The sequence below is a fragment of the Ornithorhynchus anatinus genome, chromosome 1, assembly GCF_004115215.2.
Source record: "Ornithorhynchus anatinus isolate Pmale09 chromosome 1, mOrnAna1.pri.v4, whole genome shotgun sequence".
Classification (NCBI taxonomy): domain Eukaryota; kingdom Metazoa; phylum Chordata; class Mammalia; order Monotremata; family Ornithorhynchidae; genus Ornithorhynchus; species Ornithorhynchus anatinus.
In genome coordinates, this window is record NC_041728.1 from 35,237,714 (window position 1) to 35,254,076 (window position 16,363).

General features: G+C 44.9%; 1 protein-coding gene across 1 annotated transcript in view; it reads left to right on the plus strand.

The window, feature by feature from the left end:
• SIPA1L1 (signal induced proliferation associated 1 like 1) overlaps nt 1-16,363 on the plus strand; it is a 363,817-nt gene that overhangs the window by 270,782 nt on the left and 76,672 nt on the right. Inside the window, exon 10 of the mRNA XM_029058544.1 lies at nt 6,421-6,595. Coding sequence (XP_028914377.1) covers nt 6,421-6,595 — 175 coding nt within the window. The remainder of the gene's footprint in view (nt 1-6,420; nt 6,596-16,363) is intronic.

Genomic DNA, 16,363 nt, shown 5'->3' on the forward strand with positions numbered 1-16,363 from the left:
TAGTATTTATTAAACACCAACTGTGTATTAAGCACTGGAAAACCATACGGGGGTGGGAATTAAACACACTCCTTGGCTCATATCCTAAGAATAAAGATGAGAAAATGGCATTAGTCGGTCAATTGTATTTATTGAGTGCTTACTGCATGCAGGGCATTATACTGAACGCTTGGGAGAATACACTATAACAGTATAACAGACACATTCCCTGCCCCCCCGTAGCTAACAGTGTAGAGGGGGAGACAGCCGTTAATAGAGATAAATAAAATTACAGGTACGTATATAAGTGCTGTGCCTTCTCCAAAGACTGCCTGTCTTCTAGGTCAAGCCAGTTCCAGAACTTCTCTTTAGGGGTCATTATGAAGGACACGAGCTCGTTGAGAGTGGGAAATGTGTGTGTTTCCAATGTGTGCTCTGCCAAACGTTTAGTACAGGTCTTAGTAAATATGATTGACTGGCTGATGGTAAGAAAGGAGATATGAGGCAGAAATCAGGCGGACATAGGGGTATCAGAATTCATAATAGGATAACCAATGTCCTATCAATTGTACCGTATTGTATGATTAATCGTTCTGTCCCTGGTGCTTAGTAAAGTGCTCTTCACCCCGTAAGTGCACAATAGATGTTACTGATGGACTGATTCATTGTACTCTCCCAAGAGCTTAATTTTCCCCATCTAGACTCTAAGTTCACCGTGGGCAGGGAACGTGTCAGTTTATTTTTATCTTGTACTCTCCCAGACTCTTAGTACAACACTCTGCGCAAGGTGAGCGCTCAGTAAATACCTATCGTAGGGGCTCCTTGCATGTTTTCTGGCCTCTCGTAGAGTACAACTTTTCTTTTTTCCCATTCCTGTACGTGCCCTAACCGGATCCAGTATCTTTCCGGCTGCTTTCGTTCAAGCAGTCGATGGTATCTGTCGAGCACCTATTGCTTGCGGAGAACTATGCTAAGCACTAGGGAAAGTACAATGCAACCAAGTCAGTAGACGGTTTCCAAAAAAGGAAATGCGGAACTCTCAACATAATTCATTTGAGTGCTTTCTCACTCATTGGGTGTATACATTCAACCCGTCTCCCAACTTGTACAATGTCTGGCATGGGAAATGAATTGCTATTTAAGGATTATAGCAACATGAGTTCATAGCATGCCACCTACCTTGATTTAATTGGAAAGGAGGAAGAGTACAGTCATGTTTTCACATTAAAGGAGCCAAGGGTTGGCATTTTGGCTTGCTTTCACACGGGAGGAAATTTGACATTCTAATAAATTTCCTAATCCTCTTAGAAGAACATTCCTTTTGGACAATGAGCATTCAGAAGCGGCTAAACCAGTCGGTTGGGTAACTGCAGGTGGAGTTTATTAGACCATCAGAAACCATTCAGTAGGTTCAGTGCATTGTGCTGGGATTCTGTGGCTTAAGCAGGTTTATTGAAGCTCCGTTCTTTATGCAACTCTTTCAACAGTCCATTCTTTTATGGATAAATTAATCCCCTCGAATGCGGTAGCGTGGAATCTCACTCCCTTTTCTATGAGGTTTTAGCAAGCCTCTTAGAAATCAAATGCTGCTCTGCTACCTTTATTTAATATGGGGCACTGTCATTTTGGGGCGCTTACTACTTTTTTATAGTATTTGTTAAGTTCTTACTATGTGCCAGGTACTGTCCTAAGCACTGGGATAGATATTAGCTAATTGTGTGGGACACAGTCCCTGTCCCAGAGAGAGCTCACAGTCTTAATATCCATTTCACAGATGAGGGAACTGAGGCACAGATAATTGAAATGTCTTGTTCAGGGTCACACAGCAGACAGATGGCAGAGATGGAATTAGAATTCAGGTCCTTCTGACCCCCATACCCGCGCTCTTTCCACTAAGCCACCCTGCTACTTACTAAGTTCTTAGTATATGCCAGGCACTCTACTAAGCACTGGGGTTGTTGCAAGTTTGCAAGATCTCAGGTTTGACACAGTCCCCGTCCCACAGGAGGCTCACAGTCTTAATCCCCTTTTGACAGGTGAGGGAAGTGAAGCTCAGAGAAGTGAAGTAACTTGCCCAGGGTCACTCACGAGACAAGTGGCAGAGCCAGGATGAGAACCCAGGTCTTTCTGATGCCCAGGCTCTAGCCAGCCCGGTCTGGGCAGGGATTGTCTCTCTTTATTGCTGAGTTGTACTTTCCAAGTGCTCAGTCCAGTGCTCTGCACACAGTAAACGCTCAATAAATACGAGAGAATGAATGACTGAGACATGCTACTCTCGTGCTACTTGCGGTGGCTTGCCTGGAGACGTGTATGCCCCACAAGAAAGGCCTTGAGCGCGATGATGTAAAGCAGTGTGACCTAGTGGAAAGAACCCAGGCCTGGGAGTCAGAGGACCTGGATTTTAATTCCGGCTCCACCACTTGCCCCCCTGTGACCTTGGGCAAGTCACCTCACTTCTCTGTGCCTCAGTTTCCTCATCTGTAAAATGGGGAGTCAATACCTGTTCTCCCTCCTACTTAGAATGCGAGTCCCATCTTTCTCACCTGACTATCTTGTATCTACCCCAGTGCTTAGTTCTGCGCTTGACACATAGTAAGCACTAAGCAAACACCACAATTATTATCGATTTAAAAGCCGGCTGGATTTTTTTAAAAAGCTGACAGTTGTGGATCAATGATGTGCAAAATGGCATAATATTGGCATTATTATTAGAGGAAATTAAACTGGCCATTAGAACGGTATCTGTTTTCTTGCAGTCAAAGTTTCAGCAAGGAATGTCATCCTGGGTGGGCAGAGAATAGGAAGTAGAATGGGAAAGAGATGGACAGGAAAGATGTATACTCTTCCCTGTAGACTCTGTTAGCTCATTATTGGCAGGGAACGTGCCTGCTAATTCTGTTGTATTACACTCTCCCAAGCGCTTAGTACAGTGCTCTTTGATGAGCACTTTGATACCCCCCGCCCAGCCCCATGGCATTTATGTACCTAGCTTCACACTCTACCGATTCCCCTATCTGTAGGTAATTTTAATGTCTGTCTCCCCCATAGACTGTAAGCTTCTAGTGGTGGTTTTTTAATCATTTTTAACTGATGTTTAAACTCTTACTATGTACAAGGTACTGTACTAAAGGCTGGGGTAGACACAAGATAGTCAGGTGGGACACAGTCCATGTCCTACGTGGGGCTCACAGTTTTAATCCCCATTTTACAGATGAGGTAACTGAGGCACCCAGAAGTGAAGTGACTACCCCCTTGTCTTGAGGGCAGGGAACGTATCTTAAGAAGCAGCTTGGCCTAGTGGCTGGAGAATGGGCCGTGTAGTCAGAAGGATCTGGGTTCTAATCCTGGTTTTGTCAGTTGTCTGCTGTGTGTGCTTGGGCAACCCACTTCATTTCTCTGGGGTTAAGTGTCTTCATCTGTAAAATGGGGATAAAGTCTGTGAGCCCCCGGGTGGGACGGGGACTATGTCCAACCTGATGAGCTTGTGTCTACCCCAACGCTTAATATGTTACCTGGCACATAGTGAGCGCTTAACAAATACCATAAAAAAACACAAGTAAGCAAGCTGAGAGGTGTTAGAGTACAAATGTGTTTAAACAAAAAGTTCCCCTTGTGTAAAATGTTTAAGGGAAGAATCCGAATGAGGCCTATATCAGCAGTAATAATAATAATAATGATGATGGTATTTGTTAAGCGCTTATTATGTGCCAGGCACTGTTCTAAGCGCTGGGGGAGATACAAGGTAATCAGGGTGTCCCACATGGGGCTCACAGTCTTCATCCCCATTTTACAGATGAGGTAACTGAGGCACAGAGAAGTTAAGTGACTTGCCCAAAGTCACACAGCTGACAAGTGGCGGAGCCGGGATTAGAAACCGTGACCTCTGACTCCTAAGCCCGCGCTCTTTTCACTAAGCCGTGCTGCTTACTCATGACTACTTACTCACTACTACTAGTATCCTGGGGCATTTTTAGTGAGAAAATGCTTTTGTGTTTCGTAGAAGAATTCAGTAATCCTCCAGTAGCCCCTTCTTGTAGCATAAGGTTGCCCAAGTTCTGTCGACTCTTGCGATTTGAAATTAAGCCATCTGAATTTCTACTGAAATCATTTTCTGAGGGCAGTGGAATGTACGGCTAATGTGGAAAAACTGTAATTTCCCCGCATTTGTTCATTCAGTCGTACTTATTAAGCGCTTACTGTGTGCAGAACACTGTACTAAGCCCTTGGGAAAGTATAATATGACAGTAAATGGTGACATTCTCTGCCCACAGTGAGCTCACAGCAAATTGGGGATAGGTGCTGGTAGGTGCTAATTGAGAAGCAGACGGGCCTAGTGGAAAGAACATGGGCCTGGGAGTCAGAGGACCTGGGATCTAATCCTGGCTCTGCCAATGACCTGCTCAGTGATCTTGGGCATGTCATTGAACTTCTCTATGCCTCAGTTTCCTCAAGTATAGCTAGGGATTCAATCCCTGTTGTTAATAATAATAATAATAATGTTGGTATCTGTTAAGTGCTTAGTTATGTGCAGAGCACTGTTCTAAGTGCTAGGGTAGATACAGGGTAATCAGGTTGTCCCACATGAGGCATGGGGTCTTAATCCCCATTTTCCAGATGAGGTAACTGAGGCACAGAGAAGTTAAGTGACTTGCCCACAGTCACACAGCTGACAAGTGGCAGAGTCGGGATTTGAACCCATGACCTCTGACTCCCAAGCTCATGCTCTTTCCGCTGAGTCACGCTGCTTCTGCTGTTCTCCCTCCTACTTAGACTGTGAACCCCATGAGGGGCAGGGACCAGTGTCTGACCTGATTAACTTGTGTCTACCCCGGTGCTTAGAACAGTTCTTGGCACAAAGTAAGTGCTTAATACCATTAAAAAGGAAATCAAAAGATTCATGTGTCTCAGTGAGTTTGGAAAGGAAAAGATGCTAGGTGGTGGGGAGGTGGGTGGAGCGAAAATGAATTTGTTGAACTTTACGTATTTTTGGAATCATTTCATAAATCCTCTGCCTCATTTTAACTATGCGTGTTTAAAGTAGGTTTATTGACCTTCAGATGATAAACCTGAAGGTCAAGATATTTGAGGTCCTCAGATGAGAGGAAGAGCATCAACGGTAAACAATTTTTGGTGATTGCAGTTAATCTTTAAAGCAGCATCTCTTACCATCGGACTGTTGAGTTTGTTAAATGGTACGTGTCTACAAAAAGGTTTAGATTCGAAGCGTTCAGCTGGCAAACATCTCTGTTGAGAATATGTTCTCAAGAAATCTCGTGACGTTGCCATGACTTCATCGATACTGTCCGCGGTTCGACACCCCAAACAGATAGCCACGTTCTTGTTTGATGTCTTCGCTATTGCAAACCCAGGGGAGACTCTCCAGCTCCTCCCATTAACTAAGAAAGGAGTGGGAAAACAGTAGCAATGCAAAGGACTGAAGTCTCATTTTATTTTTAAGCTTCTGGCAAAAAGATAGGCTTTTTGAGTGTTTTTTTTCTCGAAGCAACATTTTTCAAAGACCATCCAGTCACTGTTTTCATTTTAAAAGCTTTGTGTAACTTCATTCGGCTGCTTGCCTCTTGTCGACTGGCAGAAACGTATATTTTAGTGAATCACGGTTTTGACGCTAACTTAAACTTGTTCTTTTGTTCCCTTTGCTAAAATAGAAAGCCATCTCATTCTATTTGGCCTTCTCTCTCCGTATGTACTTATTATCGAGAGTAAAAGAAAAACGGTCCAATTGGTGAAGAAAATCTCGTTATTTCCTGGACAGTTAAAGAATCAGCCTAATAGAGAACAGGACTTGTAGTGAGAAGCACCTTATTTACTTCTGTTAATATCTATCTCCCCATCTAAACTGTAAGATCATTTTGGGCAGGGAGCTTTTCTACCATCTCTGTTATAATTGCACTCCCCCAGGTACTTAGTAGAGTATACACGATAAGCACTCAATTAATACGATTGATTGATTGATAATCCCGACCCCACCATTTGTCTGCTCTATGACCTTGGGAAAGTCGCTTCACTTCTCAGGACCTCTATACCCTTATCTGTAAAATGAGCCCAGTGTGGGACAGGGACTGTGTCCAACCTCTTTAGCTGTGCTTAGTACACTGTCTGCCACATAGTAAGCGCTTAACAAACACCAGAAAAAAGTCACTTAACTTTTCTGTGCCTCAGTTCCTTCATCTATGAATGGGGATTCTGTCTGTGAACCCCATGTGGGACAGGGATTGTGTCCAACATGATTAGCTTCTGTCTACCCCAGCGCTTAGTACAGTGCGTGGAACATAGTAAGTGCTTAAAAAATACCATAAAAAAAGGCACATATTTGTACCTCCGTTCCCTCATCTGTGAAATGGGGTTTTAAGACCGTGAGCCCCACGTGGTGATATTTTTCAATGAAAAGTCGTCGTAACGTAAGACACTTTCTCTTCACAGCTCAGCTACCAGCTGAAAGTGGGGATCATGTACAGCAAAGCCGGGCAGAGCACGGAAGAAGAGATGTACAATAACGAATCCGCCGGGCCAGGTTTCGAAGAGTTCCTTCAGCTTTTGGGAGAACGAGTCCGTCTCAAAGGCTTCGAGAAGTATCGCGCCCAGCTCGATACCAAGAGTAAGATCCCTTTGTCCACGTCTCCTATTTCGGTTCCCGGTTTCCGTGGAGAGCCCCGGTAAATTTAAAAACCGCATTTCGTCAGGGCAGAGAGAGACTGTTTTTACAGTCCACGTCTAAAGTATGGAACTCGTACAGAAGACCTAACACAAAGCGGTGGTTTGAATTGCCGGGGAAAGTTGTTGGATGGATATAATGTTGGAAGAGGCGTGTAAAAACCGGGACGGGCTTGCGAGGGGAGTGGTGGAAGTCTCTTGAAACGAGCCGTTGTAGTTGAGTATCCGGAAAACCTCATAATAACCCTGTTCAGGAGATGGACTCAAAAATTCCTGGGACATCCAATTTGATGACTGAAGTGGAAGGGTCTGTCAGTTGTATTTATCCAGTGCTGGCTGTGTGCAGAACATTATCCTAAGCATTTGGAAGAGTACAATCAAATATAACAGACACATTCCCTGCCTGCAACAAACATAGTAAGTGCTCAATAAATCCACTTGACCTCCTCCTAACCAGTCTGCTTAAAAGTAGCAAAATCGACTGATATATCAATCAATCGTATTGATTGAGCACTTACTGTGTGCCGAGCACTGTACCAAGCGCTTGGGAGAGAACAGCGTAACAATATAACAATCACATTTGCTGCACACAATGAGTTTTCAGTTTCAAGGATGAGCTTACATGATCCAACTTAAGCAGTGTGGCTTAATGGAAAGAGCCCGGGCTTGGGAATCAGAGGACAAGGGTTCTAATTCTGGCTCCACCACTCGTCTGCTGTGTGGCCTTGGGCAAGCCACTGTGGCTCAATTACCTTATCTGTAAAAATGGGGATTAAGATTGTGAGCCCCACGTGGGACAACCTGATTACCTTATATCTACCTCAGTGCTTAGAACAGTGCTTGGCACATAGTAAGCGCTGAGCAAATACCATCATTATTATAATTATTGATTAGAATAGTACTTGATTATCATTTATTGGCCCTAAATTTATCTGGAGGAGAAAATGAGAGGAAGAGACATCGGACAGTTTGGCAATGGACTATTTTAGACTGTCGTCGTTATTATGGTATTTGTTGAGGGCTTACTAGCTGTCAAGCACTAAATGCTGGTATTCGTGAAGCGCTTACTCCGTGTCAAGCGATAAGCGCTGAGGTAGGTAGAGGTAGTACGATAGTCTAAAAAAGATTTTAACATTTAAGATTTAGCACTGAGAGGCAGTGTGGTCTACTGGCTAGAGCCCGGGCCTGGGAGTCAGAAGGACATGAGTTCTAATCCTGACTCTGCCACATGTCTGCTGGGTGACCTTGGGCATGTCACTTCATCTCTCTGTGCCTCTGTTCCTTCATCTGTAAAATGGAGATGAAGAGTGTTGTGTGTCCAACCTGATAGACTTGCGTCTCCCCAGCGCTTAGCATAGCGCCCAGCACATAATAAGTGCTTAACAAATACCGTAAAAAAAATTCTGTTCTGTTCCATTTTTCGTCAACCTTTTCATGTCTTTTTTTATCTTGCCTTGACTCCCAAACTACCAGTTCGGTCCCTAAAATATTGCGGTGCCAAAAAGTCATCTCTTCTGATGAGGTGAAGAAGTTTTCTGTGGATAAAGTATGTCCACCACTTCTGCTTCTCAGTGTTCAACCAGCTTCAAGTGATCTGTCAATCCATCAGTCGTATTTATTGAGAGTTTACTATGTGCAGAGCACTGTATTACGCCCTTGGGAGAGTACAATATAAAGAGGGGATTTTTTAATGGTATTTGTTAAGAATTTCCTATGTGCCAGGCACTTTATTAAGGGCTGGGGTAGATAGAAGTTAATCAGATTAGCCACAGTCCCTGTCCCACATAGGACTCACAGTCATAATCCCCATTTTACAGATGAGGTAACTGAGGCCCAGAGAAGTGAAGTGACTTGCCCAAGGACAGACAGCAGACAAATGGAGGATCCAGGATTAGAACCTAGGTCCTTCTGACTCCCAGGCCTGTGCTCTATTCACAAACCCGTTCCCTGCCCACCACGAGTTTACAGTCTAGAGGACACTTTGTCAGAGATATTCATGGAGTGTCTACCGGGTGCTTTTCACTGCATTAAGTGCTCAGCAGAGGATGATAGTGGTAGTTTTTTTGTTAAATGTTATTTGTTAAGCAAGAGAAGTGACTTGCCCAAGGTCACCCAGCAGATGAGCGACTGAGTCGAGATTAGAACCCAGGCCTGGGCTCTATCCACTTGGTTTTGGAGTTGATAGTGTAGGAGCCCAACAAAATAGGTTCAAGGGAGTTGAAGAAGAGACTGGAAAGAAGTATATATGAAAAAAGCAAGTGCTCAAATAAAAGTAGCATGGCTTATTGGGTAGAGCACAGGCCTGGAAGTCAGAAGGACCTGGGTTCTTATCTCACCACTGTCACTTGTCTGCTCTGTGTGACCTTGGGCAAGTTATGTCACTTCTCTGGGTCTCAGTTACCTTATCTGTAAAATGGGGATTAAGAGCATGAGCCCCACGTGGGATAGGAACTGTGTCCAATCTGATTAACTTGTATTCACCTCAGTGCTTGGGACATAGTAAACACTTAAAAAACTAGTACTGTTATTATTACCTGTGTATACAGATGGCCTGTGCTGCTGAAGTCGTAGGGTGGGGAATTAACCTGAGGAAAAATTTACCAGGGAAATCCCCCTGAAGGTATATGGAGCCCCTCCCGCCTAGAGCTCGAGCCCTACGTGGAGCAGGGATGGTGTCCGACCTGCTCGAATTATATCTACCCCGGCGTTTGGTACAGTGCTTGACACGTTGTCTTGTCTCATGCTGCCCAGTTGCCTCCAACCCATAGCAACACCATGGACACATCTCTCCCAGAACACCCCGCTCTCCATCTGCAATCGTGCCGGTAGTGGATCTGTAGAGTTTTCTTGGTCAAAATGCAGAAGTGGTTTACCATCGCCGCCTTTCACCCAGTAAACTCGAGTCTCCACCCTCGACTCTCTCCCATGCCGCTGCTGCCCGGCTCAGGGGAGTTTTAACTTGTTAGCAGAGTGCCTTCCACTCGCTAGCCATTGACCAAGTTCGGAATGGAATGGGTAGGCCTCTCCTTGACTCTTCCTCCCGTAGGCGAGACTGGTAGAGGACTGGAAACTCTCCAGGTGCGACCTTGACTGGGGGGCTTGACATAAAGTTAGCACTTAACTAATGATGATAATGATGGTATTTGTTAAGGGCTTACCAGGTGTCAAGCACTGTTCTAATATCACAATTTTTATTAATTCATTCATTCAATCGTATTTATTGAGCACTTACTGTGTGCAGAGCACTGTATGGTGCTTGGAAAGTGCTTGGAAAGTACAATTCAGTAATAAAGAGAGACAATCCCTGCTCACAATGGGTTCACAGTCTAGAAGGGGGGAGACAGACATCAAAACAAGTAAAGAGGCATCAGTAGCATCAATATAAATAGACTTATAAATATATACGTATAGATACAAGTGCTGTGGGGCGGGGCGGGAGGTAGAGCAAAGGAGGCGAGTCGGGGCGATGGGGAGGGAAAGCTGAGGAAAAAGGGGCTTAGTCTGGGAATCATCATCATTAACATCATTATTATTATTACTATTATCAGTATTATTACTGTGGGAATTCAGAAGGGCTTTACAGACAGGGAGACTTGTCATCTGGTGGATTTGAAAGGGGAGGGATTTCTAGACTGGAGGACAGGGTTGTAGACAAAGCCATCATTCTCCCCATACCCTTGCCATTATCCTTGACTCATCTCTCTCGTTCAACCCACATATCCAATCTGTCACCACATCATGTCGGTTCGACCTTCACAGATTGCTAAAATCCGCCCTTTCCTCTCCATCCAAACAGTTACCACATTAGTCCAATCCCATCTTCATCACTGCCTCACCTTTCCTCGCTGACCTCCCTGGCTCCTGTCTGTCCCCACTTCAGGCCCACTTCACTCTGCTGCCTATATCATTTGTCTGTAGGAACATTCAGGACGTGTTTCCCCCCTCCTCAGGAAACTCCAGCGGTTGCCCGTCCACCTCCACATCAAGCAGAAACTCCTCACCATCGGCTTTAAAGCCCTCAATCCCCTTGCCACCTCCTACCTCGCCTCGCTGCTCTCCTACTACAGCCCAGCCCACACACTTCACTCCAACCCACTCGCTGTATCCCCATCTCCTCGTCTCACCGTCGACCCCTCACCCACATCCTGCCTCTGCATCCCCCTTGCACTTGATTTGCTCCCTTTATTCACCCTTCCTTCAGCCCCACAAATCTTATGTGCCTCTCCATGATTTATTTTGTTAGATTAGTGTCTATTTCCACACCTCAACCTCCTCAGACCGTAAGTGCATTGTGGACAGGGAACGTGTACCCACTCTGCAACAGCGTTCTCGCCCTCGTGCTTTAGTTCTGCACTCTGCACGCAGCAAGCGCTCAAAAAACACGATTTATCGATCAAGAGGAATGTCGAAAATGAGCCACCGTCTCACAGTGAGCCGCGGAGGCAACAAAGAGTGTGAGCTGGGCTGCTGCGAGAGAGAATTTTATTGAAATAACTCCCACCGCCCCATGTATTCCATCTTTCTTTGAGTTGGTCTTCATATTGGCCCATCTGTATTGCAATCCAAAGGTCATCTCACTAACTTGCCCTTCAGGAAATTAAATAAGGAATTGAGTCATGAAAACCAAAAAACATTCACAGGGTCTTGCTGCAGTGAAGAATTTCCTGTTGCCATGGTTCTGCTATTGCCAACTTGGGAACAACATGTAAGAGAGACTATTAAAAGCCATAAATAGCTTAGCCTCATGAATATTATGGGTTTTGATTTATGTTCCGCTGTAACCCGTAAGAGGTTTTTTTTTAATCTGTCTTATGAAAATTCCTTTCTCCCCTTAAGTTCCAATATTACCACCGTTCAAAACGATGATTTGCCACTCCAGTTGTCCAGAGGAGCGGAAAATCACCAATCACGATAGCTTACCTGGCGAATTCCCTGCAAGGACTGGAGGAGGGATGCAAAATAAATGTTTCCTATATGGAATGGATGAACAGATGAAGGATGTTTTATGGGTTATACGTATTGAGAGCTAAATCTTCATTGTTCGGCATGATGGTAGGATGGCTTGATGTTCCAAACCGCAGTTAATTCATCGTGCATGAAGATGAGAAAATTGTATACATATGTGTGAATTCACACTTTGTGGGGGGTTTTTTTAGCATGTGTGTGTGCGCGCGCGCCAAGGTCCCGAATAATTAGGAGTAGATAATTCAGAGAATGATCTGCTGGGAATGAGGAAGATGAATATCCATTCTAGGTGTGTGATTGGAAGCACTCATAATGCTAATGATAATCATGGGGCCCAGGGATAGATCGGGAGAAGCAGCGTGGCTCAGTGGAAAGAGCACGGGCTTTGGAGTCAGAGGTCATGGGTTCGAATCCCCGCTCGGCCACATGTCAGCTGTGTGACTTAGGGCAAGTCACTTGACTTCTCGGTGCTTCAGTTATCTCATCTGTAAAATGGGGATTAAGACTGTGAGCCCCACTTGGGACAACCTGATTCCCTCGTGTCTACCCCAGCGCTTAGAACAGTGCTCGGCACATAGTAAGCGCTTAACAAATACCAACATTATTAACACGGGCCTGGGAGTCAGAAGGACCTGAGTTCCGATTCCGGCTCTGCCACTTGTCTTCTCTGTGACCTTGGGCAAGTCATTTCACTTCACCGTTCCCTCATCTCTAAAATGGGGATTAAGAGTCTGAGCCCCAAGTGGGGCCGGGGACGTTGTCCAAACTGTTTTTCTTGTTTCTACCCCAGTGCTAGAACAGTGTTTGGCACATATTCATCAATCCTATTTCTAAGCACTTAACAAGTACCACGATTATTATACAAGATAGATTGGATCCACTCCTTTTCCCACTCATGGTTAAGTACGAGAGGGAACAGGTATTGAATCCCCAGTTTACAGATGAGGAAACAGAGGCACAGAAAAGTGAAGTGACTTGCCTGAGGACACTCAGCGGACAAATGGAGAGAACCGGGATTAGTTTGAGATCCCTGACTCCCAGCCCTATGCTCAATCCACTAAACCACATTGCTTCCTCACAAGACTTCATGCCACCACCGCTAATTGTGTTACTATTATTATTATTAATAGTAATAATAATATTTATTGAGTGTTTACTGTGTGCAAAGCATTGTACTAAAAGCTTGGGAGAGTACAATAGAACATCAGACACATTCCCTGCCCACAATGAGCTCAGCATAACATTTGTCTTATCCTTAAAGGGTAAAAGGCTATGGGTATTAACAATCGCACTTGGCTAGGAGTGAAGGTTCGTATCATGGCCTTGTCTTCCTTTTTTTTTTTTTGGTATTATTTTTTGAGTGCTTACTACGTGCCAGACACTCTAACTAAGCACCGGGTTGGATAAAAGCCCAAACTGGACAGAGTCCTTGTCACAGACGGGGCTCACAGTCTTAATCCTTATATTACAGATGAGGTAACTGAGGCCCAGAGAAGTAAATGACTCTCCCAAGGTCACACAGCAGACAAGTGCGGAGCTAGGATTAGAACCCACATCCCGACTCCCAGGCCCAGGCTCTAGCCACCCATATAATTGTGAAAGGAGATGGGGGAAAGAAGCATTGACTTGCTGTAAAGTCAAATGCACACCTCTGGTAAATCTGTTCAAAGCCTTAAAAGGTTTTTTTTTTTTTTAAATGACATTTGTTATGCACTTATTGTCTGCCAGGCAGAGTACTAAGTGCTGGGGTAGATCAGGCTGGACATGGTCCATGCCCCACATTGGGGCTCAAAGTCTTAATTCCCATTTTATAGATGATGTAACTGAGGCCCAGAGAAGTAAAGTGATTTGCCCAGGGTCACACGGCCGACACGTGGCAGGGCTGATTTTAGAAACCAGGTCCTCCGACTCCTAGGCCCAGGATCTAACTATTGGGCCCCGCTGACACGCCACCAAATCACCAGAAATTGGCAGTATTCGATGGTTTAAAATGTGATTCGATTACATGCTGCTGTTTGTCAAAGCACGGGTAGTTCGCTTTCTGCAATCCATTAGAGAGAAGCCTTTTAAATAAAGGTTTTACAGATAAATCGACCTCTGTGTCATTGATGAAATAGATTGAGTTCTTGTGCCCTTGATATTCACCCTACCCTCGGCCCCATAGCACTTATGATACATACATAATTTATTCATTTCTATTAATAATGTCTGTCTCCCCCTCTAAACTCGTGGGCAGGGAACATGTCCAGCAACTCTATTGTATTGCCCTCTTCAAAGCATTTAGAACTGTGCTCTGCGCATAGAAAGAGCTCAATAAGCACCACCGATTGATCAACTCTGGGAAATGCTGTTGTCTTTGATGAAAGTCTCACTTATTAAGTTAAAAAGAAAAAAAATTGAAGCCTTTTCTTGGAACAAATTGTGTTACACCACACTGACCCTAAGCCAGTGTGTTTCATGCCATGTGCCAAATAAATGGAAGTGATGCTCTGTTGGAAAGTCAAGAGGATCCAGATGTCAGAAACTTTATTGTGGTCACAGAGTCTTTGTTTCTGAGGTGGCCTGATTACCCTTGGTGGGAAAAGGATTAGGGTGTAAAAGTGGGTTGAGGAGAGGGGAGCTCAGAAGGGAAAAATTGTTGCTCTCTGCTGCTGCAGTATTAATCAATCGATCATACTTATTGAGTGGCTTCTGTGTGCGAGGGAAAGGCAGCGTGGCCTAGTGGATAAAGCACGGCCCAGGATTCAGAGGGCATAGGTTCTAATCCTGGAACCACCACTTGTCTGCTGTGTGATCTCGGGCAAGTCACTTCACTTTTCTGGGCCTCAGTTTCATCATCTGTCAAATGAGGATTAAGACTATGAACCCCATGTGGGGCAGGGACTGTGTCCATCCTGATTGGCTTCTACCTACCCCAGCACTTAATACAGTGCCTGGCACATTATAAGCAAAGAGTAGGTAGGCACATTCCCTGACCCCAAGGAGTTTATATTCTAGAGACTGAGACATGCCTTGAAATAAATTATGGGTTTGTCCATGAATGCTGAAGGGCTGAGGGTGGGGTGAATATCAAACGCTTAAAGGGTACAGATCCAAGACGGGTAAGGGAGAGGGAGTAGGGAAAAAGAGGGCTTTGTCGGGAAAAGCTTCATGGAGGAAATGGGATTTTAATAATCCTTTGAAGGTGGGGAGAGTGATTATCTGTCTTATATGAAGGGGTTTTGGGGGAGTCCCAGGTCAGAGGATGGACTTGGGTAAGAAATTGGTGGCTAGAGAGATGAGATCAAGGCATAGCAAATAGATTGGCATTAGAGTGAAATGTGTGGATTGGGTTGTAGTAGGAAATCAGTGAGATAAAGTAGAACGGGCAAGCTGATTAAGTGCTTTCAAGCTAATGGTATGGATCCACTACCAGAACGATTGCAGATGGAAGTGGGGCGTTCCGGGAGAGATGTATCTCTGGTTTCGCTATGGGTCGGACATGACGGCATACGACAACAGCCGCAAGAGGTTTCTGTTTGATACAGAGGTGGATGGACGACCAATGGAGGGTTTCGAGGAGTGGGGGGACATGGACTGAACATTTTTATAATAAAATGATCCAGGCAGCGGGGTGAAGTTTGAACCGGAGTGGGGAGAGACAGGAGGCAGGGAGGTCAGCTAGTAGGTGGATTATTGTTATTATTGTTATTATTTTAATGATGCTGGTAAAGTGCTTACGCTGTGCCAACCACTGGGAAAGATACAAGAGTCAAGGTGGGATAGGATAAGTGCTTGGATCGATGTGGTAGCAGTTTGGATGGAGAGGAAAGGGTGTTTTCTTGATGTTGATTTGGGGAAGATAGAACTGACAGGATTTGTGACACTGAATATGTGTGTCGAATGAAAGAGATGACTGGAGGATAATGCCAAGGTTACAGGCTTGTGAGACAGGGAATATGGTGGTGCTGTCTACAGTGATGGGAAAGTCAGAGGGAGGACAGGGCTTGGGCGGGAAGATAAAGAGCTCCGTCCCTGGACATGTCAAGTTTGATGTGTCGGCAAGATATCCAAGTAGAAACGTCCTGATGGCGGGAGGAATTACCAGACTGCAGAGGAGAGAGGTCGGGGCTGGAGATGTAGATTTGGGGGTCATCTTCCTAGAGGTGGTAGTTGAAACCATGGGAGTGAATGAGTTCTCCAAGGGAGCGGGTGTAGATGGAGAATAGAAGGGGACCCAGAACTGAACCTCGGAGGAGCCCCACAGTTAGGAGGTGGGAGGCAGAGGAGGAGCCCGCGAAAGAAACAGAGAAAGAGCTGCCAGACAAATAGGAGAACTAGGACTGGACAGTGTCAGTGAAGTCAAGGTTGGATAATGTTTGTGTGCAGGGCACTGTACTTTGTACTTGGGAGAGTACAATATAACAGACACACTCCCTGCCCACAATGAGCCTACAGTCTAGAGGACTCTACCTTGCTCATTGCTCTTAAATGCCCAAATTTTACAACATATCTAAAATTCGTTGTTTGCACATTCGCTAGGAATTGCTAATCTGTGGGGCTCAGGAGCTGAAAGCAGCTTTTGTATTTTGTACCACGTGCATTTTGATGAGGTCTCTTTGTTTTGCGGAAAGCTTAAGGAACAGATAGAGTTGATTTGCGGAGGAAGCAGTCAACATTAAGCTGCACATCCAAGACTATAACCTAAACACAGAACCAGCCCCTCTGTGTCTTATTGTACATTGGGAACATACCAGATGTCAAAAGA